The sequence below is a fragment of the Camelus dromedarius genome, chromosome 3, assembly GCF_036321535.1.
Source record: "Camelus dromedarius isolate mCamDro1 chromosome 3, mCamDro1.pat, whole genome shotgun sequence".
Classification (NCBI taxonomy): domain Eukaryota; kingdom Metazoa; phylum Chordata; class Mammalia; order Artiodactyla; family Camelidae; genus Camelus; species Camelus dromedarius.
This window is the reverse complement of record NC_087438.1, coordinates 89,796,953-89,824,867: the sequence shown is the minus strand read 5'-3', so window position 1 is coordinate 89,824,867 and position 27,915 is coordinate 89,796,953. Positions and strand designations below refer to the sequence as shown.

General features: G+C 35.6%; 1 protein-coding gene across 1 annotated transcript in view; it reads right to left on the bottom strand.

The window, feature by feature from the left end:
• Window positions 1-27,915, bottom strand: part of ADAMTS19 (ADAM metallopeptidase with thrombospondin type 1 motif 19) — a 222,596-nt gene that overhangs the window by 129,995 nt on the left and 64,686 nt on the right. The window contains exon 7 of the mRNA XM_031448946.2: window positions 22,571-22,614. Within this exon, the coding sequence (XP_031304806.2) occupies window positions 22,571-22,614 (44 nt within the window). The remainder of the gene's footprint in view (window positions 1-22,570; window positions 22,615-27,915) is intronic.

Here is a 27,915-nt window from a genome sequence, read left to right as displayed (position 1 = left end):
TAGGGGGCCTTCCTGGGACAGACCTCTCCCCCACGTCCTCTGCCTGCCTCTTCTCTGTAGAAAAGCTGTAGTCTCCCAGGCCTCCCCAGAGTCATGAAGGCCTGGCTCAAGAATTAATGACTGAAAGGATGTGAGCATGTAGTGACAAAAGTAGCAGTTGGGCCAGCAGAGCTGGTAACAATTTAAACAGTAAATTAGGCATATGGCAGTCACAGAATCTTTAGTTCCTCCCTGAAGTATACAGATAACAGTGTCTGATGCACGTTCCTGGGTTGTTTCACAGATATTAAAGCCCCCACCAAATGGAAGACGTGAACTGCATGATGGCCACGAGCACTCAGCCCTCAGGGGAGCTGAAGCCTGAGGACCGATACTGTTAATCCCTGTGACACCGCCCTTTTACCTCACCATCAACCAATCAGACTTGTGCATGAGCTGATCACATAGTCTTCAATGCCTCTCCCTCACCTTGCTCTTAAAATGCTTCCCTGAAACCCGCTAGAGATTTCAGGTTTTTTGGAGCACTAGCTGCTCTGAATTCCTTGTCAGTAGGTTGGTTCTACTATGTGGTGAGGAGGCCCAAGTTTGGATGGGTAACAATATCACTTTTTTCAGTAAGGCATTTCTTGATCTCCAAATTTAAAATTATAAATACCCTTCTCCCTACCATGGAGTTCCCAGACTATCTCTTACTTAGATCAATTATTTTTCCCTTTTCTTCATTTTCATTTCATTTTTAATGCCTCATTTCACTTATATATTTCAATACACCAATTGCTGTGATTATTTACGAAGGTTATTGACCATCTCTCCTTCAGAATGTAAGCACCGCAGGGCCAGCAAGTACTCAGAAGTCAACTTGTTCATTCCCAGTGTGTAGACCATGTTTTGCACAGTACAGGGCTAATGAAGTCTGAGCTGTACTGACATTCATTTCTCTTATATTTCCACAGAGGTGATGTCCTCCTACTCGTCTAAGGGCTTTGCTCTGACGGCAGATGGGAAAGGATAAGGATGAGTGTTATTCCTTTGGAACTCTGGAGGATGTGGATTGGGAAGTCCCAGGCCAACACAGGGTGGCTCAAATTGAGAAGAAAGGAAAACACTGTGTGACCAGCTGGAGAGAAGGACTGAGCTATCACTTCTGAGCCTACTTTGATTCTTGCTGCCAAGGAGGCTGGAGTGGTGGGTGGTTTCAGGCAGAGGACCTATGGATGATAAAGCTGAAGTTCAGCAGTGTCCCCAGCAGCAGCACTAGCTGGAAGGGTGGGGACTGGGGGTTGCAGGTAGATAGAGTGTGATGGAGAGAACTGACTAGGAAAGCTACAGAGCCCTGAGTTGAATGTTCCTATGTTGACCCACCAACTACATTCCTGTAGCCAAGTCAGGAGCGTGCTCTGTTGCCGTGTAGACTCAGGGATCGCTGCAAAGATGAAAAGACTAGAGGCATCAGAGGGCAGAGAAGGAAGGGTGATTTCTGACCTACAGCCCATCACCTAGGCTTCTTAGAAGGAATCATATGAGAGGCTGGGGGATTATTTGAAAAACTGAATATTAGCAAAAAGCAAACCAAAACCAAAAAAAAAAAAAAAGGTATATGAATAAAGTAATTTAAAGTAGAAAAAATATTAATTGACAAGTTTAAGTTTTCACTGTCTTGGCATCAAGTGAAGTAGGAACTTGTGAAAGATTTAATACATTGTAGAAAGCTAGATGCAACATTTTCTTTGCTTAATTTAGTATAAATTTTGACCTTGTTATGTGTATTGAGACAAAATTAACTACAGATGGGAATATATGTGTTTTAAAAAGTTGGTGTGTGTTACATTTTAATGGGTTTCTGAAGGAAAATAAAAGAGTGAATAATTATTCATTTTAGATTATTACCCTAAGGTGCCACAGAGCAGAGCACTAGTGCACCAGATAATATATATACACCACTTCTAAATCTCTGGCAAGCTTTTATATGAAATATTAATGTGGTGCAGGAAGAAGAAAGTGAAAGATGGTTTAAGTAAATGTTTAGGAAAAACAGTGAAAGGCAGGGAGTCCAGAGGGAGTATGTGGGGTAAGCAGAGGTGGCCGGTCCCTAGGTTCTGCTCTTCTGAGATGGAAAGGACATCTTGGTATAGGACACTTCCAAAGTAGGTTTTGATGTTGCTTTTGCTGTTTTTACCCTTCCTTATTAAGCTTTATAATAAACCACCCCACTGAGCAGACCCACCTCCTCCCCAGGGTAAGGTAATGAAAAGGACGGCTTTTGTATGGAAGGCAGAACAATTAAGAAAATTTATGCCTGCGGCGAGCTCTGCCCTCCCGCTGTGGTATTCCAGATTTATTCAGCTTCACATCCACTTCTCATCTCTCTTCAGAAAATTTAAGCCTGGGTTGTTGGATGGTTTTAGAAGTTCAACCCTTCAATCTTTAGAGAGTTTAAATTAAGCCAGACTCCAGTGTACATTGTTGTGGTTTTGATATATCATTAATTCATCATTAATAATGTACACCATCTGAAATTCTTAATTTAGATTTCAGTGACGCTCTGAAAGTGTAATTCTTGTGGCACAGTGAAAAAGCCAGATGTGGTCGATTACACATCTAACTCCTGTAAATCAGTAATGAGAACTTGACCGTGCAGTCTACCACAAACATGGCTGAGAAATGGTGTTCTCATTGCTGTGTTAATTTTAAAAAAGATAAATCAGAGTTCTGAGGCTTTATACATAACTTTGCTCATAAGTAAAAAAAAAAAAAAAAAGATTAATGATTTCATCGGCCTTGGAGATTAAAAAACTGTCATGACTTTGAAAAATAGGTAAGATGAAACACAGTTAAAGATTTTTGTGAAGCAAGTTTAAGGATACAGCTGGAAAATTTTTTAAGTGTTCTGATTACATATAAATCAGGAATTTTGGCTAACGCTTTTTTATAATGTTATAACGTAATCATATCCTGAAGGCATTAAATGGGACAATTAAAACTAAAAATATCGAGCTACTAAGAAGCTGTTAAGTTGCTTTCTTAGTACACTAGTAAAAACACTGACAGCAAGCATTTGTAACTACAAACCAACTCCAACTTCAAACAGTTTGACACAATCTTCTTTTTCCACCTTGCCAATTTTTAATCATTTTGTTACTTTGCATAACTTGCTTTCTACTCAGTATGGTCAGTGTTTTTTGTTCCAGTTAAGGAAAGAAATACTTCTATGCACTGGAGAAAGCTACAAAATATAATTACAACTATCTGATGTTCTTAAATCTCAACTATTTAAAATACTAAGTTTGGTATGGGGCTTTGACATAATTTGTAAAATAAAACATATGTGTACGTAAGGACAAGTGACTCCAACCCTAAACACATTTTTAAGATTGCAGTTTTTTACGTCTATACACCGAGGCAGTTAATAGTAAATAAGTTGGTGAAAATTTTTCTCAAAAATGATTTGATGTTTTCTAAAATCCTGGTCAGAATTCCATAGTAAATTTTTAATGACTTGTTTTCAGCATCAAGTATAAAAAAGGCAAAACGCAAAGAATCAAGTTTTAGGAATCGAGGCTCTATGTCAAATATTCCAGGGTTTGAGTCCAAACCTTGATTTTTAGCTTTGTGATCATGGGAAAGTTAGTTCTGTTTTCTGAGCCTCAGTTTTCCCAACCATAAAATTGGGAAATCAACCGTTCTTCTGAAGAATGCTAATTCATTTAGATAACATATTTCAGGCTTCTGATGGCCTGTCTGAAACATATTAACTAGTAATTATTAAATTAGCTTTCTTATTTGTAGAATGAGGTAACAACCCCTAAGATAGAGAACTCTTGAAAGGTTAAAGGAGGTGATGTATTAAAAAAAAAAAAAAATCTCGGGTGCAGAGAAGATGCTTAACAAGTATTCCCGTCCACCGACAATGTTGTATAAATGTGCAGTCAGCACGAGCTGCACTCTCCAGGTGCTCAGAGTGAGACAACTCTTAAAACCTGTAAGGAGGACCTCAGGGAGTTCTCTAAATTAAAACGTTTTTTGTTTCCCAAAGTTGCACTCAGCAAATTTTAATATTCATACAGTGTTTAATAGCATGATTAAAATAATTTCTAATATAAACAAAATTCTGTAATTAAAACAAAGCTTTAAGAGTAAAGGCTCTTGAGAAGAGAAATATCTAAAGAATAACCACTTTTCATAATAATTCCTTAAGAATTATGTATCCGAGGCTTATCCCTACAACACGTCTTGCCAAAATAGAAATATAAAATGTCTGATTTATGTTCTGGCCAGTGTCTAGTAAGATATACACCAGCAGCCAAGAACTAAAACAAGATAAGCTCAGCCTTGCTTTTATTATAAACCGATGAAGGAGATCATTTTCCTACCAGGAAACCATTTCTATTCAGAAATACAAAGACTGAGCACCTGGGATGCTCAATCACTGTGCTATGTGCTGAGGAAACAGACAAGTACTGAGCAAGATCTCTGACCACAAAGAGATGAGAAGGAGAGGGAGTGAATGGAATGCAAGTTATGAGAAAAGTATACTGAAGTCCACCAGGTTGATGCGTGGTACAGTGAGAGGCCATTCAGGAAGTCTAGAAGTGGAAATTCATCAGGGTTCTGATGAATGGGTAGAGTTTGAACAGGGATAAAGAGATGAGAGAACAACAAAGAAATAGACTTCTATTTGGAAATTCTAAAACAATCACCAAAACCTGTAAAAATTACCAGCTTTTAAGCAGCTCTTTTGGCTATAAATTGTATTTTCTTCATCTGAGAATGCCCTTATTTCACCTTCAATCTACAGTGACAATCCCTTTTTTCAGTATTTCAAAAAGACGTGTCATCCTCCTGGCTTTCCTGGTTTGTTATGAGAAATCTGCTGTCATCAGAGTCACTGTTCCCCTAAAAATAATAGGTGGTTTTTCTGTGTCATTTTTTTTCTTTGTCTTTAGTTTTCAGTGTTTGATCATGGTATCTCTGGCTGTGGTATCTCTGGCTTCAAGTATTTCTTGTTTGGAGTTCACTTGGCTTCTTGAATCTAATGGTTTAAATCTTCTGCCAAATTTGAGAAGTCTTCAGTCATATTTCTTCTCTCCTTCTGGGACCCATGACAACTGCTTTGAAATTTCCCACAGATCCCTGAGACTCTGTTTATATTTTTTCCAATCTTCTTTTCTCTCTGGTGCTCATATTGGATAATATCTTCTGATCTAGCATTAAGTTCACTGACTCTTTTTCTCTGCTGTCTCTACTATTCAATACATCCAGAGAAATTTTTGTTTTGATTATTCTTTCCTCAATTCTAGTATTTACATTTGGTTGTTCTTTACATATTCTATTCATTTGCTGAAACTCCATCCTTCATTTCAGGAATGTTTGCACTTACTTGTTGCAACATCTTTGTAATTGATATTTTAGTCTTTTGTCAGGAAATTCCAAAACCTGTGCCATCTCAGAGTGGGAATTCAAATTGAAAATTTCCTATTTCTTTATAAATGTGTAATTTTGGATTGTATCCTGAACATTCTGAAGAATATACTATGAGACTCTCAGTCTTACCTAAATCCTATGAAGAATGCTAATACATTTAATTTTTTAGCATGCAATCAACCTAGTTGGGTTCAAGATGTAAGTTCCAAACGTCCAAGGCTCTTGTGGGCTTTAGTTTCATTGTCAAATTTTCTGTGTCAGTTTTCAAAGACTTCTTACTGTTACTCAAATCTGTTCGAGGTGTTTGTCACCCAGTGACCAGTCTGGGACCGAGATAGCTCTGTCACTCAGCAACTCACTTCTCAAAGAAATTTTAGGGTCATATTCACACATACAAGAATTGGAGGTGAGCAAAGGAGTTACCAAACGATTTTCTGGGGTTACTTTCCTTAGCTCCTCCCTCTCCATTATGTCCCTGGTAACTTTCATGTCCCTGCGGTTCTCTTTCAGCTCAGCTTCCAGAAAGGCTGGGCTTTAGTTACCTCACTAAGCTTTGCACTTTAATGACCGTATCTGCTTTGAGGTCTGAGTAACAGGAGAGAACAGAGACAAAAGAGCAGTGGGCTCGCCCTTCTGGAATGAAAGCCCTGTAGATCAGAGAGGACGGGTCACCTGAGATTTCTGACTCCTACTGCTGCCGCTACGGTCCCCAATGCCACTATCACAGGATGGCTTTGCAGAAGGGGGAGGAGAGAATGTAGACAATTTTTAAACAGAGGATTCCCCTCACTTTCTCTGAGCATTAGGGGACCTTCCTCGCCCTCGATTTAAACTAGAGGTATTCCCTAGAGCTCTCTCTATATATGCCCCAGTGACCACTTTCAAGTTTGGGCTGTGTTAAGTCCAGGAGAGAGAGAGAGAAAAATAACAAACTCACTGCTGGTTTGGTGATACTTCAAATTCTTGTCTTCTTCCCAATCTGCATGCTACTATTTACTTTTTAAAAATCCTCAAATAGCTGTTCCATTCTCCCATGTTTAATAGCTGCATTAAATGAAAGAGAAGGGTGGAGTGTGTTTACTCAAGTGTACCTTCAACTAGACACAGATAGTTTCTTCTCGTTAAAAAAAAAAAAAACAATAAGGACTAACATCTTGGAATTCAAAGAAAATTACCTACGGAACTTCATTATTTTCACAATGTAAATGAAGCATCTCAATAATCTCAACATTCTCTAGAGTCATTACCATTTTCCAGTGAATGAAGGACCAGAATTGGAAGACTATGGCAAATGTAAAGCAACAACTCTGCTGAATCACTAGGTTATTTAGGAATTAAGGACACAAGTCTTTGTAATATACTGAAAAGTATTTTCTTCCCTATGAGTTTACAGTTTCTACGTTATTGCCATGTAATAACTGGTAATATCCTGCATACTGTAATAGAACTGACTTACTAAGCATTTGCATTAAAAATAATACAGGTTATTTTAAGATTATTACATACTAATCATTAAACAAAAAGAAACATGATGTATAAACTGTTAATTTTCTGCAATACTCTTATTAAGGAAAACAAATGATATAGACGAATTTTTACTGAGATCAAGACAGGGCCTTCTGACTATAACAAGATTATTAAAATTTGATGACAGATGATATTCAGATTTTTAAAAAATACTAAGACTTCTCAATACTTAAGAGACATGTACCAACAAATTTATGCTTGAAAGTCATGATAGTATAATTGTGGAGAGAAAGTTGGCTCAGGGTAAAAGGAAGACAAACGGGCATTTTTTTTAGTTACCTAGGCAAGAAGAACAAAAGGATAGCCAAGGCGGAAAAGATGTAAAAAGAATGTGTAAATAGTTTCATCTTAGTCACCACTCTCTCTAGCACCTAGAACCTCATACACTTTGGGCAATAGAGCAGGTGCCCCAAAATGTTAGAGAAATTTGAATAAATGAAAAAGTAGGGAGACGGAGAAGTGGAAAGTAGATCATCTGAAATGAACCAATAAAAATTGAGGGAGAAGGACAAGTAAAGAAGCACAGTTCATACCGTCTGCTAAGTACGTTTCCAGACCTTTAGATATCAAAACTTAGAACCTGATGAGGATTATCACCCTTCTTCTACCTGACACATCTGAGATGCAGACCTCTGTAATGTACCCATAACCAACGCTCTGTGGCAAGGTTGAGAAAAATGCTGGGAAACCAGCTTCCAATACATGCAGCAAATGCTCATAGGTTGATTCCTAGTAAGTTTAATGATTATTATAGGGGGATTAAATAATGAAATATCTAAGTTACAAAAATAACTGTGATAGCTTCAGGTTTCTGAAATATGTATTTTTAATATATAATTTACAATTTTGATTAGTATGTAAAACTATGTCTCAAACATGTTCATTAATAACAGAGTGAACAGAGAGCTAGTCTGCCTGGGGCATCCCATTTTACACTTTGTCCAAGCATAATTATTCATTATGCCTCGAGTGTCTTAGTATGAATTACAGATTATATGATTACCTAATCAATAGATGAACATCACAGGCCTTTTTATTGCAAAGCTATAGAGTCATGCCCCGGCCCTGTGTGACTTCCTTGGGCTTTCTCATTTTCTTTGCTGGAAGCTCAAAGACTAGTAGTGCATTTTCCTATATTCCAAGCTGGTGCCACACGATTTACCTCCTTTGACACTAGTTTTCCGCACCCTTGTTTTTCTGCTCCACTGGGCAAGTGTTCAGATTTCACTCTAGTTTATATAGAACAGAAGTTCATCACTGGTAAAACAAGGGAAAAGAAATATCACATGTGGAGAACTTGCAAAGACTGCAGGAATGTAGTAAATCCTTACAGAATCCCCTTAAAATCTTATCACTGTTCTACTGTCCCATCGGGTATGAAAAGTGGAAATCTCTTTGAATCTCTCTCTTAATTTCTACTCCTAACATTTTCTTTTCTCTTATTTTGCTTTCCCAGAGGACCACAGACTAAGATGGCCTCATTTTCTTCCAGTATATAAATCCCCAACTGATGTATAATAATGAGTATCCTTTAGTCTGAATGCGTTAGTTTCCTACTGATGCATGATAAATTACTTAAGTGATGTAGTGACTGAAAGTAACCCCCATCATTAGTGCACGGTTCTATAGGTCAGAAGTCTGGGACGCCTTAACTCGGTTCTCTGATGGGGGTCTCACAAGGGCAAAATCAAGATGTCATCCAGGTGGGAATCTTATCCAAAGGCACCTGGGGAAGTACCAGCTTCCAAATGCATTTAGGTTGTTGGCACAATTCAGTTTCTCGCCTCTAAGGGAGAATATTAAGGTTAGATGTTCATATCTTAAGGTTAACTGAGGGACTATAATTACATCTGCCAAATCCCTTCCAGCTACCTAGATTAGTGATTGACTCAATAACCAGGTGACGGGAACCTCAGCAGTGTCATCTTTAGAATTCTGTCCACCACACTGAATATATTCCACGTGCTTTTCTGAGAACATTCACATTAAACACTGGGCAGCACATCCTAACAACATGTCTCACACAAATACGATGACTTGTGGGAATCCAAATCTGACACTAGTTTACATAAAATTATGTACAGTGAAAGCTGATACAGTCTTTAATTCATTTGATAATCTCTAAAGAACATGTCTCACTAGAATGAGTGGGCAAGAACCCCCACTGTTATCCTTGAATCCATCACAGCCCTTGGCATAAGACTTGGAGTATATGGTAAATACCCAATAAATGTATTTGAACAACCTTGAAGACATAATTACGTTACCAATTCATTTAGAAAAGATTTATATAGGAAAAGTTAACTTCATTATTCGCCTAGTCCAAAGGATTACACGTTTCAAAATACTGAATATTAAACTCATATGATTTTTCAGTAGAAAAAATATAGTTCTAACCAAAAGTAGAGAGATGATCTCAATAATTTCTTTAAGTATTTCCTTTAGGGGCCACGATGCAAGAGAAAATGCCACAACTGCTGTTTAATGAAAATTAAGCTACTTTAAAAAATTGGTTTGATCTCTCCTTCTCACCCAATAAAAATGATTACTTCTGCTGAAATGTGGTTTGGAAAATGTATTCATATTCGGAAAAGGAAGTGTCTGGAGGTTGTCACATGTACAGTGTCAACATAAAAGGGTTATTTAAGTGTGTTTTAGTCTCTGAATATGTTTCTTTTTTGGCGATTGCTTCCTAGGCGGTCTGTAGGCCTGTTTGACAGTTTGCATGTACATAAAGTCAGAATTATTCAGAAGTGTGCAGAAGAAGAATAAACCATCATTCCAACCTGCTAAAAGACAGAAAAAAAAAGTGTATTAACAATCCTGAAGCAACAGAATGCAGGGAGCATCAAAGCATCCCAGAATTGGCAATCTGGCGGTGAATAGAGCACAGCCTCTCTTACCAACTTGTATTAGAAAATATTCATAGCTGGGAACTCATGTTGGTCAACATGTTCCTCTGCCAACTCTAAGTTTTCTATACTGTAGAGTTCTTAAAAGGTTTTATGAAACACGCACACACGTCATCCATGACTATCACCACTGATTATCAATCACTGCCAGGTTATGGCAGAATTTCTGAGTGCTCTGCAGAAACCTGGGCTTCCATTGTATCTTTCCGGTGGGTTTCCGAAAATCTTTTAAAGAGGTCCACAGAGTCAAAACTGTCAACCTTTGCACTGATGGTACAAAAGAAATAGCAGGTAAAACTGCCTTTGCTGTCAGTCATTTTATTTTCCACTGATACGCATTCCCAGAAGGAAAAATGGCATTTTAACTCTTAAATGTCCTAGATAAAGCAGTAATATGTATTAATTTCATTAAATCTGAACTCTTGAGTACATGTATTTTAAAATATTTTATGTAACAAAAAGGAAGTATGCATAAAGCATTTATGCTACAGACTAAAATATGCTGTTGTCTCTAAAAAAAGTACTGTGAGATTGAGTTCTGAGCTGAACTCACAGTGCTTTTCATTGAACACCATTTTTACTTAAAAGAATGTCTGACAGACAAACAATGGTTATTCAGATTTGGGAATCTGGCTAACATTTACTCAAAAATGAACAAAGTGAACCTGTCAAGGAAATCAACTGATGGTACTTTTTTTTTGCCAAAGATAAAATTCAAGCTTTCAAGTGAAATTAGAATATTGGAAAACTTTTATCCGCCAGTATACACTTGGCAGCTTCCCAAAACTTAAAAGACTTTTTCTGATGAGACAGATGGTGATATTGACAAACATGATTTTTATATATATTGTACAGTGAAATGTGTCAACATTTAGAAGACTGAACTAATTCAGTGAACCAATATTTTCCAACTGACCAATCAATGCTGTTCTAAAAAAGCCATGCAGAGTTAAAACATCTACTTACAATGTGAGGAAAGTGTGAGATATACCAACAGTTATTAATGTAACAGAGTATAAAAGTTTACTGATAAGGGTTCAGAGTCTACATTGCAACAATATACTAACCGTTAAGACATTACCACTGAGTTTTAGTATACTTTCAAATAAGAACATTCACAATAATCTGAAAATACTCATCCACTTTCCAACTACACATCTTTATAAGGCTAGATTTTCCTCATACATTTAAACCAAAATAACAAATAGCAACACTTAACATGCAAAAGCAGATATAAAATCCCTGCTGCATTCTACAAGCCAGATACAAAGATATTTGCAAACATCTAAAACAAATCCGTGTCTTCTCACTGTTGAGAAGTGAGAAATGCTGAGCTGGCACTGATGTGCTGGCTGTCTCTGGGCATTTGCCAAACTCAAATGCAAAGGTGTTCAGCTTTAGCCACCACACTGAGATAAAGACAGTGCCTTGTCATCCAAACTGGAAGGGAAGATGTAAAACTGTCACTATGTGCAGGTGACATGATATTATATATAGAAAGCCCTAATGACTCCTCCAAAAAAAAACTACTAGCACTAATAAATGAATTCAGTAAAGTTTTGGGATATAAAATTAATATACATAAATCTGTTGCATTTATATACACTGATAACAAACTATCAGAAAGAGAAATGAAGCAAACAATTCTATTTACAATCTCATCAGAAAGAATAAAATAAGTAGAAATAAATTTAACCAAAGAGGTAAAAGACCTATACTCTGAAAACTGTAAGACATTGAGGAAAGATATTGAAGATGACACAAATAGATGGAAAGATATACTGTATTCATGGATTAGAAGAATTAATGTTAAAAATGACCATTCTACCCAAAGCAATCTACAGACTTAATGCAATCCCTGTGAAAATGCCCATCGGATTGTTCACAGAACTAGAGCGAACAATTCTAAAATTTATATGAAACCACAGAAGACCTGGAATAGCCAAAACAATCTTGAGAAAGAACAAAGCTGGAGTTTCACATGTCCTGATTTCAATCTACACTATAAAACTATAGTAATCAAAACAGCATGGTACTGGCACAAAAACAGACACACAGACCAACAGAACATAACAGAGAGCCCAGAAATAAATCCATGCTTAATAAACAAACCAACCAACCAACCCATGCTTATATGGTCCGCTGATCTATGACAAAGGAGGCAAAAATATACAATAGGAAAAAGATAATTTCTTCAACAAGTGGTGTTGGGAAAACAGGACAGCTACATGCAAAAGAATGAAACTGGACCACTTTCTTACGCCATACACAAAAATAGACTAAAAGCAGACTAAAGCCTTAAATGTAAGACCCAAAACCATAAAACTCCTAGAAGAAAACATGGACAGTAAGGTCTTTGACAGTGGTCTATGACATTTGACATAGGAATATTTTTCTGAATCTGTCTCTTCAGGCAAAGGAACAAAAGCAAAAATAAACAAATGAGGCTAAATCAGGCAATCATTATTTACAATAGCCTAGATATGGAAGCAACCTCAGTGTCCATGAATAGATGAATGGAATAAGAAAAAGTGATATACACACACAGTATATATATAATGAAATATATACACTGTATGTATATATAATGGAGTATTACTCAGCCATAAAAAGAATGAAATCATGCCATTTGTGACAACATGTATGAACATGGAAGGTACTGTGTTAAGTGAAATGAGGCAGGCAGAGAAAGACAAGTACCATATGATTTCATTTATATGTGTAATCGTAAAAACAAAACAGAAGAACAAACATAAAAAAAACAGAAACAGACATAGAGAGAACTGGTGGTTGACAGAGGAGTGGAAGGCAGAAGGGTGGGTGAAATTGGTGAAGGGGATTAAAAGGTATAAATATCCAGTTATAAGTTATAAAATGTATTGCATGGGGAATATAGTTAGTAATATTGTAATAACTTTGCATAGTGAAAGATTTATTGTGGTGAACATTTTATAATGTATAAAAATGTCAAATCACTGTATTTTACACCTAAAACAATTACAATAAGTCAATTATATCTCAATAAAAACCCTTATTTTATTAATATATGAAGAGATAACCTTGAGACACTGCTCAAGGTAAGGCCTTGGAACTGAAAATTCTATATAAAGCTATCTCTATATACAGTGAAAGGATACCATCTCCTCTTCCCTCAACACAAATTGTTAAACTCAGTGGCATGGTAGGTTAGAAAAACCAACTGCTCCTTGGCAAAAGTTAATGGCATAAAAACTTGTCTATTTTCACTAAGACTCTGTTTACTAAAAAAAAAAAAGCTTCCCTGATAGGTAATATTCATCCAATTGGAATATCTACCTTACTTACATTACCTGAATGGTCCAAGAATACTAACTGAAGAAATTTACTTAAATACCCTTAAGGTATTTGTGAATAAAAAATTCTATCTTGGGAGAAGTGCCTTCTTCTCCAGGCCAAAGAGTATTCCTTCAGATGAAAAGAATCTCAAGAAATAAGCGATCAAATACAAAACTATATAACCTATGAGTGACAAGCCACCATGAACAGGAGTCAGCAAAATCAATAAATAATACTAGAACCACAAGAACTTCAATAATAGAATTATTAGTTACTGATTGCTCAGAAGTACACTTGAAATGCTTTAGATCTAAAAGAAGAGACTGAAGACATGAGAAATGATCAATATATTACCCAAATGCCCTGGCACATGAAGGAAAAAGTCAAATAGAATGTCTAGAAATAAGACTTACTGAAATAAAATTCTTGATAAATAAAGAGATTAAATGGCATATTAAGAAAATAGAGAATTACCATAAACTGAGAAATACAGCTGAAAAAGTTCACTGGAGCACAGCACAGAAAGACAGAAATGGATATGAGGAAAGAATTAAAGAAATGGAAATCAAAACAAGCAGCATAATTTTGTTAGGATAGAAAGAATGGGCGTAAATAACCATATTTAAAGAGATACTGTTAAGAGAATTCTCCACAATAAGTAAAAGACCCGAAACTTCAGATTCAGGAAGCATGATGAATATAATGTAAGATAAAAAGAAATAAGGAACTAGACATTTTGGATGGATGGATGGATGGATGGATGGATGGATGGATGGTAGCAGGCAGGCAGGCAGGCAAAAGGAAAAAAAAGGACAGAGAGGAGGGAGGGAGAAAGGACATTTATCGCTGTGAACAAGAACAAGAAATTAAAAAAGATCTTAGAGCACGGTAGCTCACATTAAAAGGAGTTCAGACTGAGAGCTGAATTCTCAAGAGCAAAAATGGATGCCAGAAGGCAGGTGAACTAGATCTATGATGTGCTGAAAGAAAAGAAAACAAAACAATGTACCCGGATTGCTAAGGTTCGACACTTAGTTAAAATCCTTTTCAAGGAAGAGAATGAAATTAAAACATTTTCAGACTAGCAAAAACCTAAAGGTCTGGCAACAGCAGACCTTTCCTAGAGGAAATTTGAGGTCTAGCATCAATCACTTCAGTTAGCAGGAGAGTACGATCAGAAGACCAGAGGAAGAAAGAATGACAACTAATAAAACTATAAATAGGTGGACAAATCCAATGAACCATTATCTATAGAAAACCATAAAAACATCTTGTGGGTTTTAAAAATGAAATGAAATTCTTCTAAATGATAATATGCTACAATCAAGGCAGGGTGTGGGAAGTGTTCTAAGGATTATGTATTCTTAACTTCAGACTTTGCTAAGTTATGTACACGTTTAAACTTCTAGGATAAATCTCAGGCTCACATGCTGAGTTCTCATCCACTAACTGAAAATGAAAATGTTGAAATTCTTCATAGCTTGAGGCTTAATACTTTATCATCTCTATGCTCTCCCAGAAGGTGGTCTTTTCCAGTTAAACACCACAGGTACACACTGTGCTTTCTTCATTCATCAAACACCGATCAATTAATTTACTCTTGACTGATGACTACTAATGTTTTATTAAATGCCTTTAGTGCACAGAAGTATATGCCTAAGAACGGAATCAATGGTCACAGGTTATATATATGCCAGCTTTAGTAGATACTGCCAAAAGTTTTCTAAAGTGATTAAACCAATTTACATTCCTTCCAGAAGCGGACAAGTGTTCCATAGATTCACATTCTTCCCATCACTTGATAACTCAGATGTTTAATTTTATCAGTCTTATTGGTAGAAATCTTTCAATCTGAATGTGTTTCCCTTATTACTAATTAGGTTGTTATCTTTACTTTTTCTAAAGATTCACCCTACTGAAATGGCTGTTAACATTTTTATCCTATATTAGTCCCCACTAGTCCATTAGGGAAATATTTTAAGACCCTCAGTGGATGCCTGAACCACAAATAGGACCAAACCTTAAATATACAATGTTTTCCCTATACTTACATACCTACGATAAAATTCAGTTTATAAATTAGGCACTGTTAAGAGATTAAACAATAACAACTAATAATCAAATTGAAAAATTATAACAATGTACTGTAATGAAAGTTATGCAAATGTGGTCTCTCTCTCAAAATATCTTACTGCACAATTTTAATGCCTATTCCATCTTAACTAAGCACTTATTATGCTCTTTGGACATCACTTTTGCAGTTTGAGGTGAGATAGCAAAACTAGCATAAATTTCTTCTTCCTTTTTCACAATTTCATGGATAGAAGACTCGTTCTTACCGGAGATCTTAGCAACCTTAGCATATGATTTTTTCTTTTCTTATCAATTCCAGAATTTTCACCTTTTCACCTCAAGGAAGCACTTTACAGCTACTCTTTGGCATATCCGTAATGCCAGCATCACCACTTCTGCGTTTTGAGGCCAATTATTAAGCAAAACAAGGTAAATTGAACACAAGTACTGCAATACTGCAATAGTAGACCTGATATCCAAGCTGGCTAATAAGGGACATAGCTGGAGGAAGGCATGATTCACCTCCTAGGTGGGATGGAGCAGGTGGCGTGAGATTCCATCGCACTACTCAGAACGGTATACAATTTGAAACTCACGAATTGTTTATTTCTGATATTTTCCATTTAATATTTTAGACCTCAGATGACTGCAAGTCACTGAAACTGCAGAAAGTGAGACCCCGGATAAGGGGGACTGCTGTATCTGGCATGTCTATCTGCTTGCTTGTTTCCTACTCATTGATTTACTGTTGTTTTTATACTCTGGGTTCCAACACTGTGTTGGTTACACGTGTTGCAAATATTATATATCATTAATTCAAAGATTCACATTATTTCATGCTGGGTGTGATACATCTTAAAATAATTAATGTCTTACAATTAGAATTTACCATTTTTTTCACTTTACAGAAAAACAAACATAGACTATTGTTGTTTTAAAATCAATGACAATGAAGGCATCTTAAAATCCGTGCAATATGGTATCTTCTCCCTGATAGAATTTTGGTTTTCTCCTCTACTGTCAATATATGTTTGGAGAGACAGAAATTTTCAATATGAATCCAGTTGAAATCATTAAGCATTGCCCTTTATGATTAGCATCTTTTTTTCCTTTTTAAGAAATCTGTCTCTCCCTCAAAAATAGACAATTATTTTTCTCTATTTTCTTTTCTAAATTTAAAAAAGTTTAAACCATATGGGATTCATTTCAACTTTTCTCCATGTTAATGACTACCCTAACATCATGTTCTTCCTCTTCCAGTGCTCTGCCTTGTGTATCCTTCCCCACATATGTGCATCTGCAATGTCATATATATTATGAACCATATCCTTGTATCTGACAGAGCAGATTCCCTGTCCATATGCTTTCTTCACGAGTCCCTTGGCAATTCTTAGCCCTACACTCCTCCCTGTATCATTTACAGTCAGCCAATTTTCCTCCCAAGTTTCTGTTAGAATTTTTATAGAAATATGCTACATCAGTAGATCAATTGGAAGGAAATAGACATTTGTATCATCTTTAGCCTTTCAGACCATTAGTTTATTTTTTCATTGAGTTAGGTCTTTTTCATTGAATTGCAAGACAGCTCAATAATTTTCTCCATATGTCTTATGTATTTGTTATTACATATGTTCCAAAGAATTTTATTTTTTATATATCTGATAGAATTTTAAATAAAATGTGTCACTGCCAATTGGTATATAAAATGGAATTAGTATATAAAATGCAATTGGTTACTGAATACTGACATGCTGTCTAACCACCTGACTCTCCTGTTAATTTTAACAATTTTATTCCACCTTCTCTCTTTTAAAAAAAATGTAGACAATCATAACATCCACTTCATTTTAAGGCCTAAAATTTCCAGTGTATCATTGGACAGAAATAGTGATAATGGAGTCCTCTTCTTGTTTCTGATTTCAAAAGGGACACTTCCAATGCTTCACTATTTCAAAAAAGATATTTATGTAATTTTTATAAATATCTTTAACGTGGTTGATAAAGTTTCTACTTTGTCCTATTTTGCCGAAAGTTTTTTATCATGACTATGTTTTGAATTGCCTGGGAAATATTTTCTTTATCTGTTGTGATCATCATATGGTTTTTATCTTTAATTGGATTACATTACTATATTTTAAGATTTTTCTAATATTAAACTACCCATGCCTTTCTGGAAGAAATTTCAAATAAAATAACCCTACTTGGTTATTTAAAAATACATTGTGAGATAATATCTGCTAATATTTGGTTAAGAATTCTTCCATTTCTTTCCTGAGAATAGCTTATTGTTTTTCCTTCTTACACTGTCCTCTTTAGGGTTTGGTAAGATATTTATATGGTTTTAATTCACCCTTTTCTATTCTCTAAAATAGCTTGTATAACAATGGAATGATCAGCTCTTTGGAATTTAAGTAAAAATCATCAGGGCTTCACATTTTCTTGGAAAGATTTTAAAGAACTGATTAGATTTCCTAGATTGTTAGTGGATGATACACGCAATTTTTTTTGTCTAGTCTCTCAGCTAGAAATGGTCAACTATAATTAATCATGTTTGTGAGCACAGCCCCAGTTTGTAGCTCTGTATATGTATTTATATATACCATGATCGAAATTTCATTTTTTTCATGTAATCCCAAACCCTACATCATTTCTTAAAACTAATTCTAAAGCTAGAATTATTGACCCCACAATCTAAAGATTTAAGAATATCCATGTTTCCTTATTTCTTCTCTATAAGTTGTGGGAGGGAGTAATTAATTATCATAAAGTATATTATTTTTCTATGGCTGCTGTATCAAATTACCACAAATTTAGTGGCTTAAAACACCCCAAAATATTATCTTCCAACTCAACATTAGAAATTGACCCAGATCTCATTGGCTTAAAATCTATGCACTGCAAGGCTGACTGTACTCCTTTCTGGAGGCTGTAGGCGAGAATCTATTTCCTTGCTTTTTCCAGGTTCTAGATATTTCTTTACCTGGAGCTCCCTGCCTCCATCTTCAAAACCAGTCACGACAAGTGAACCCTTCTCATGTCACGTCTCTCTGTGCCTTTCTTCACTAATCACATCTCTCTCGGACTGAGCTCCTCTGCCTCCCTCTTCCAACTTTTAAGGACGCTTGTGATAACACTGGGCATACCAGACTGTGTGTGATCATCCCTCTATTTCAAAGTCAGTTGATTGGTAACCTTAATTCCATCCGCAGACTTCATTCCCCTTTGCTATGTAACCTAACATAGTCTCAGGTTCCAGGTCCATTAGCACATGGACATCCTTGGGGACCTTTATTCCGCCTGCCGCTGAAAGTAAGGCAACTGCATTAGCAATACTGATAGCAAGAGTTGTGACTTGTATCTGGAGTGATACTTAATTTTTCTCAAAATTTAAGGATACAACCATAGTTCATCCAATCAAAGATTTAAAAACTTTGACTTAAATTATGATGCAATTCTAACAGGCCACTGATTACAGAATTAATCTCAATTTCAGGAATGTTAAAACGTGAACACACATATGTTTTAGAATCGATATTTTGTTGATTAAAATGTTTAGTATCATTTTCTTCTAGTATCTATTTACCTACCTACTAACTACCTAAGACAACAGCAAAGAGTGTGGCTGAGGAGGTGGTAAGACACCTTTTGCTTTTTTATCCTCCAAACAGCTTTTCAAACATAAGCTTACTAAATAGGTACAACTTACCAACTGAAGCATTTATTTCTAATATTCCATAACAGTGATATAGCCTGACATATAAAATGCACACGTCTTTTGCATTGGCAAATTAGCAAAATATGCTATTGTTTCAAAGTTAAAATGCTGGTAAATAAAAGTTATTTCCACGATTATGTTTGCCATTTCTTTATATATTTTAATTTATGCAATTTTATTCTAAAACTTCATTCAAAGATACTTTTGTCACCTTCAGTTTTCAACTAGAAAACTTGTCCTCAGAAAAAGCATCATGTTATAAAGGAAAGCTGCCTCTCATTACACTAAGATCTGAGGCAGAGGCTAGCGCCACAGCCACAGTAGTGCTGGACAAATTTGTAACCTCTCTGCACGGAGTGAAAGGATGTGATGGCAACTAGTGCATACTGAGTGCCAATTAAAAACTGGCCGCCTTGGTCAATAACATAGACTCTATTTTAAAGGTGAGGAATTCAAACCTTCATGGTGTTAAAAAATGTGCCCACACTTATGTAGGTAAAAAACAGCAGAGCAGTGATTTAAATCTAGATGTGACTTCAGAAGTCATGCTCTGTTCTCTCTCAGAGTTTTCTTCATCTGTAAAGTAATAATGATAACAAAAAGAGTTCAGATTATGAAGAAATTAAATGAGAAACTGTCCATGAAAGGCTTGCTCAAATTACTATGCAAAGTATAAGACTTACTTACCATTGCTTTTAAAATATAGGCATTTCTCTTTATTTATAATTCAAGTTACTAATATCAACTGAAAGCTTTTAACTGCTGGCTTTCCCCTCTCACTATACCTAGCAGAGTAGGGGAAACTGTCACGGTAAAGTTATCATTCAGGCCCATATTATCCAAACTAATACACACTAAATCCACTTCTTTCTTTTCTCCTTCCTCTCTTTCAGTATTTTCATTATAGTAGCCAATATGAAATGTATCAGTGGCAGATAAAAGAACAAAGAAGGTATATCTGGATTTAAGAAAAACATCTGACAAAAATATAACCCGTAATATCACATGAGGAGGTCTGAAAATGTCTGTCAACATTTTATTGATTTATGCCCTAAGTCTCTTTTGTTTTGTTACGCTAGAGATTGAGAGCTATGAAGATGATCAGTAGGCTACACACATTTATTTAATTTGGGGACAAACCACAGAGTAGTTTGGCAGCACCCTCCTAGAGAGTGGAAATTATTAATATTGCCCTATATTCTTCTTTTCGTATAAATTAGACTACAAGTATCAGGAAAGATCTACGCCTTAATGCTGCAAGTTACAGAAATGAAAACCTTAAATTAGTTGACATGTAAGGATATTTACTGGCTTCCACATTCAGAAGCCCAGAGGTTAGACTGGGTCCCAGGTTGAAGGATGCAGTGAATCAACAATGTCACTGAGGAGAAAGGCACCTCTCCATCTCTCCATTCTGCAGTGTACGAGGCCAGATTCATCCCAAGGCCAGTTTCCTGTGTGATTATAGTGAGCAGAGTTGAATCCTTCCCTTGTTTATATGCAGTGGAGACAGATATGAGCAAACTTCAACCATGCAAAATGTTCTTTTCTTCACCTTCATGAGGCAGACACAGGTCACAGGCCACATGTCCTAACCATGACAATGCCATATGCTGACTGGTTTAGGTCTGAGATCCTGAAATGATCCCCTAGATAAGCCTACACGAGTCATGAACCATCCAAAAGGGAGAATCCTTGTCTCCCTGGCATCGCAGCTGCACAGCGGTGGATGCGTGACTGACGCCTATTTCTCCCACACGCGTCCTTATCAGTCTCGCCAGCGTGTCTGTCTCCAGGCACTAAGCATGGTGAGTGTGACAAGAAGCTTTTGTTGCTGCTGTTGTGGGGACAGGGGCTGGGGTGAGGAGACTACTCTTCTGCCTTGGTTCTTAGAGGTTTCCATGTGATGTCCCCTGAACAAATTATTTCAGATTTTTACTCTGCTCAAGACTGAATATGAAAAAAAAAAAAAAAAGAGACCCTTGTCACATATTTGGGATGAGAAAAAGATATCCCGTAAAATACAGAGGGGAAAACTAGGATTTGGTGATGCCAGAGGAAACCGTGAGAATCTAAGCACTCGGAAACCCAGAGAGATCCCAGGAAGGGCACTGGACTTTCCAGAAGCTATGCTGTAATATTTAAAACCAATTTTTATCCAGCTCTTAATGGACAAGACATATAGAGCTGAGGACTGATGACACCAACTTCCTGCTGAACAGCACACACTATATGCATGCACCCAGGCTAGAGAGAGGTGGTTAGTGCCCGTCATTATGGAAGATACTGCCCGAGTTGATTAAGATTTCTCTCAGATGCTCTAAAATGCAAGAGGTTGATCTGTCTGTATTAAAAGAAGGCTTTGGAGCAACACAGTTGTTTAAGTAGAGGAAAAGGTAATTATTTTGAGACAAGCTTTATTGGTAATCAGATGCTTCCATGGTCATGTTGATTAAAACCATGTATCAAGATTTAATTTGTGGAGATTCAGGCAAAAAGGAAAGAAAACTTCAGGAAGCAGGTAAGTTAGTAACACCCGGAAGATCATCCCTAAATCAATTCAGCTTTTCCGCAGGCATCCAGCTCCTCCTATGCTGACGTTCCCTTCTGAGCCAAACATTCCTTTGCCTCCATCATCATCTGCTTCATGCTATTGTAACAGTTTTCCACTTACTATCTCAGCAGTCTGAGCAACTGAATCATCGGAGCAGGTTGGTGAGAACTTACATTAATACAACTAGTTAGAATTATTTTTTTGAATACCCATAAGCCTTTATTGTGTTTTGTCCCCTTTTTTAAAATGTTCACCTCACAAAGAATAAATGACACCTCAAACATGGTTAACTTAAAATACTCATTACCCTATAGAAATAAACCCCATGTGATGTGTCAACACCAGATCATGACTCTTAAATATACTTTACCAATAATCCAATATTACCTTATTATATACTGCTACATGACTTAAAACTATACATATATAATTACATAATTTTATCTATCTATATTTTTATCTATGTTTAGACAGGTAAGTTTATATACATGCATTTATATTAGCATATATATGCCCAGTCTCTCAAAATTAAGAACTGTGGTTTCATGGACTCTATTGGCTTTATGGTGTGTTTTAGTGATTTCAGTTATTTTAGGACAAAATATAGAAAATTTGCTATTTTATGTACAGAAAATCCTCATTAGTTGGGCAAATCAGATGAACTTTCACATAATCTCAGAGAACGTCAAATGTACCTAACTCAAAAACAAATCCATTAGCCTGAAAAAGGTCAATCTTACTGATATTAACATATTTTGCCTCAGTTTATCAATAATAAAAAAATTTTATAGAATCCATGTGTACATGTAGGGGAAAATAAAAAAGAAGTCATGATATTCTTAAATTATCGCTTAAACTGTTCTCTAATATATAGTGCACATACGTCTTCAAGCTTAATAACTGAAGTATTGACAAATGATTAAACATACAGGTTGAAAATATGTGTTTCTGACATTCTAAAAATACTTAATTGAAAGTAGCACTCTCAAATAATTGTCTTTGTTTAAACAAATATAGAACATCTCCAGTGTAAAAATGTTTACATACACTTACCAACAGTATCACATGGTTCATCTTTGTGTACACAGAAATCTTTCCTAGAAAGAAAACAGAAAATAATGTGTGTTCCACAAAAAATAGGGAATATGTGACTCATTTTTTGTAGTTACATGGATAATTGAACAACATGCTTTATCTCCAAGAATTTAATACAACCAGAAATAAGATTAATTTTTAATTCTAAGAAAATTTAAGAATGATCCATTTTTACCTGATATAATCCTGAAATATTTCGTCCTATTTCACAGATAATATTTTTTAAAAATCCACTCTTGTTTTGAATTTTACAGAATTTTATTTATTACCAAAAAAATCTGGTGTAGGGACATGGCTTCTTGTTTGAACAATACTACAAAATCTCTACTTCACATAATACAAAAATAATTTCCATATTGATGATTTAAATGTTAAGAAGTACAATTCAAAAAATACAATATTTTATATAAGACTGGCAAAAATTTAAAGACTGATAATAATCATATTAATAAAGGCATAAGAAAGTTAGTATTTTTAGATGCATGGGATCTCACCATGAATAAAATTCAATAATTTTCTCTTTATCTGACTGTTACATTTCAGAAAGCCTTCTCTAAATAGTAATGAGCTTTGAAGGCAAACTATATGGAAGCAAACCTTTTCATCTGCTTTTTGCCAGTAAGTTGACCTTAGGCAACTTATTTCACCTTCTTGTGCCTCAGTCACCCCACCTAAAAAATAGAGGTAACAATGATATCTATCCACCACACAGACTTACCGTACAGGTTAGATGATTTAACATGTTTAAAACATTTAAAACATAGGTTTACTGTGTGGTCTGAATGAGTTAATACACAGAAGGCATTTAAAACAATGCCAGGTACAAAAAAAGTTCTCAAGTCAGTTACTGATGTTTTCGTCATCAGTGCTGTCACTTCTGTTTCTGTACCATAATTGCAATTTCCTATTGATGAGAATTTAGCTTCTATAAAATTTTTTCTGTTACAAGAAATATTGCAATTTGTCTTTGTGTGTGTTTGAGGGAGAAATGGTAGAAAAAAAGTTTGTTCTCCTATTATGGCCAACTGAATGTCATTCATCGATGAAAAATAACTTTAAAAAATAAGTGTAACATTCCTTTCAATTTCCCCAGTAACATCTACATTGATGATTGTAATGGTTACTTTTCAATTCACATTTTATTGGCTCATCCAGCAGCATCTGTGACTATATGCAGAGTTTGGCAAATGTTGCGTGCATGCTTAAAATGCGTACTTTCTAACAGTTTGGAGCAGAGCTATATGTCTCATTGGATCTAGCTATAACAAGCTCTGAGACAAAATTGCTCAATAGAATGAGACATTCTGATTTTATTTTTGCATCTGTTACTGAGGAAGAATTGTTAAAATTCCACTGTTGTTATAAATTTGTTGATGTTTTCTTGTGATTCTGTTAATTCTTGCTTTGTTTTGGCTGAAGCTAAATTATGGCTCAAAATCTTTATAACTTGTTTAGAATTAATGTTTTTATGATTGTGTAAAGGCCCCACTCATTCCTTTGAATGCTTTCTGTATTAAAAGTGATTGTATCTAATATTAACAAATATTAATGTGTTAGTAATACTATTAATATTTGCTTGGCGTATCTTTTTCCTTTGTTCTACTTTCAACTTTCATTTTCTCTAATTCTCTTATAAATAGCATATGGTTAAAACTGTAAAACCTAGTTATATAATATCCCTATAAGTGATTTTAATATTTTATTACAAACATATTTGAATTTTCCTATTATTTGTGGTTTCTATTTCCCAAGCTATATTATCTGTCCTTCTCTTCTGTCTTTCTCTTTCTTCCTGTAGTTTTATTTTCTGCTTTTTTTCTGCTACTACTTTGAAAAATCACATCAGATTGTTTGATTTACAGTTATTTCTACATTTTAAAGTACACTGTACTAGTTTCCTATTGCTGCTGTAACAAATTCCATCAATTTAGTGGCTTAAGACATCTTACAGTCCTCCAGTCAGAAGTCTGAAATAGAATTCACTGGGCTGATGGCAAGGTGTCAGTAGGACTGTGTTCCTTCTGGAAGCTCTGGATAAGAATCCATTGCCTTGCCTTTTCCAGCTTCTAGAGGTTGCCTGGATTTCTTGACCCATGGTCTTTTTCCATCTTCAAAGCTGACAACTGCATCACTCTGACCTTTGCTTCTATCATAACATCTCCTGACTCTCTTGCCTCCTCCTTCTTCTATATCCTGTGATTACATTGGGCTCCCCCAGTTAATTCAGGATAATCTCCCTATCACAATGCTTCTATCATAACATCTCCTGACTCTCTTGCCTCCTCCTTCTTCTATATCCTGTGATTACATTGGGCTCCCCCAGTTAATTCAGGATAATCTCCCTATCACAATACTCCTCAACATAATCACAACTGCAGTCTCTTCTGCTGTATAAAATAAAAGTCGCAGGTTCTGCACATTAGAACATGGACATTATTCTGCCCACCACATTCACATGAAATGCCTAAAGCTAGAAGGTACCTGAGGTCTCCTGAAAAAGGCAAGGACATCAAACACTTTTAATGTAATCTCTTCCTTCCATCTTTCATGCTATTTTTATTTGACATTATACAGGCATACCTCGTTTTATTGTGCTTTGCTTTCCTGTGCTTAGCAGATACTGCATTTTTTTTTACAAATTGAAGATTTGCAGCAACCCTGCATCGAGCAATTCTGTCAGTGCCATTTTTCTAACACTGTTTGCTCATTTCATGTCTGTGTGTCACATTTTGGCAATTCTCACAATATTTCCAAATTTATTACTATTACTGTATTTGTTATGATGATCTGTGATCAGCGATCTTTGATGTTACTACTATGACTCACTGAAGGCTCCCATTCTTTAGCAATAAAGTATTTTTTAATTAAGGTATGTAAATTGTTTTTCAGACGTAATGCTATTGCACATTTCATAGATGTAGTATAGTGAAACAACTCTTACACACACTGGGAAACCAAAAAACTTGTGACTCCCTTTAGTGCAACACCTGCTTTATGACAGTGGTCTGGGACTGAACCTGTAGTATCTCCAAAGCATTCTTGGAATTCCACCTCAATTTTTAAAATCTCAAGTTAGATACTTTTCTCCTAAACTATTAGCACTTATTTAGATTTGCCTATATATTTAGCAATTTCTTTTCTCAGTAGTATCTTATATCTTTACTTTCTAGAGAGATTGTTTTTCTTTTTCTCCTTCAGCGAGGATCTGTGGATGCCAAATTGTCCTGGACAATGTTTCCTAAATTCTCATTCGTTTGCATTTATTCATGACAGAGGAGTAGCTGAGTGCAGAATTTCAAGTTGACTTTATTGGCCCTCAGCATAGTGAAGATATTATTTTATTTTAGTCTAGCATTTATAAAAATAAATTAGAAGTCTGCAATGACCTTGCTCTTTTTTTCATTTGGTGTCTGATTTTTTACTGAAATATAATTGACATATAACATAGTGCATGTTTAATTTTAAGATTTCTTTTTGTCTTTGTAGTTCTGCAGTCCCACCAAGATGTGTCCAGGTACTGAGTTTGTTTTCATCTATCTTCTTGGGTATTTGGTGTATCTTTCAATTTGAAGACACACAGACACGCATTCTTACCATTATCTTTTTAGCTAACTGCTCTCACATGCTCTCCACTCTCTTCTCTTGGTTCCTTTAGGTGCACGTTTGCTCTTCTCATTCTGATGTCTGTAATGCTCAAGCACTCTTGTACTTCCATCCCTTCACCACTCTAAGCAGCCTTCTGGGTGAATCCCTCAGACCTGTCACCCAGTCCATTAGGGCTCTCTTCAGCTGCATCTACTCTGCTCTTCAACTCAGAAACAGATTTTTAAGTACATTTTTAAGATGCTTTATTTTCCTCAATTTTCAAATCATCTCTTCTTTCTTCCAAAATACATTTTTCTCATATTTTCAATTTTCTGTGTTTTTAATCATATGAACATGCTTTTTTATAATCCCTGTCAGCCTTTTAAAATACTCTTTTCCATGACTCTTTGCTCTTAACAATGGACTACGTCATTTCATGTTTTGGAATTCTGCTGTGAACTCATTTAGTTGTACTTTATTGGTGGTTGCCGTGTGTGGTGAAAGCTGAAAGAGGGCCCATTCAGAGCAATTCTGCATGTGCTTTCACTAAGAACTTCAATGTTAGATCATATTCATGATAAAGAATGCCCAGAGGAGCCATTAGTTTTTTCCTAACATGGGTTCATGGCTGAGACAGAAAGAATGCTTCCTGTTGACAACCTGTGCTTGTTTGCAAAGCTTTCACCAGATCAAACTTTCATTAAGGGTGTAGGTATCCAAGACTTCTGGCTGCATGTAATCATTTCAGTTCCACTTTCCCACTTCGCAAAGCCACAAAGTTTTTTCTTTATGTAGAAGTTAAACCCAAGAACTCAGATTTCCAAGCCCAACAAACTCCTACCAGGACAACTATCATCACATTACCTCAGGAGCTTTCTATATATATGTTTTGTTTCTTTTTTTAAATGCCAGAGCCCTCTTATTTTTTGCTCACCTACGTATGTAAAATGATTTCTACAATCTCTAGATGTCAATAGTAAGAACATTTTCTGATTATCTAGTTGACTAAATTATGATGTAATTAAAGGAAGTGAGCACAATCTGTGACCTACCATATAGTAATTAAGCATACTGAGCCATATTTATTGTTAATATTAGATCTTAATATACACAGAAACAAGCCACATAGGCCTTACTCTATTTCTACATTTTATATCATGCAACTACTTTTACCAAAATCTTTAAGACTGCACAATTGCCTCAATAAGATGTTCACATCGACCTTAGTTGATTTACGATTTTTACAAAGATACCTTTCTACAAATAGGGAATATATGTTATAAATTACTGTAAAAATTAGTGATTAGTATAGTATTGTCATTTTTCTTCCATAAGGTTGGAGATGGAAAAAAAACTGTGTGGACAGCCATGGGTATGAGTGAGCTAGGGAATAAAGTAATCTACTATCAATAATTAATTACTATAAGTTTACTATTCCTTCAGGCAAATTTCTGACACAGATGATTTCTATGAAAGTTACAGAATCAACTCTTGATTATTAGAGTAAAGGGGAAAAAGGTAAAGTCCAGATAAAGAAGATAAAAATAAACTGAAATGATGTATTTTTAACATAAGGCAGGAAATGGATTCACTCTTAACTTAATTCATTTAAATCACCCCCAATATTTAGGAATGCATTTACCATTTTGCAGTTACAAATAACAAGACAACGGCAGTATGACAGTTTATCAGATGAACTGCTTCATAAACAACTGCTT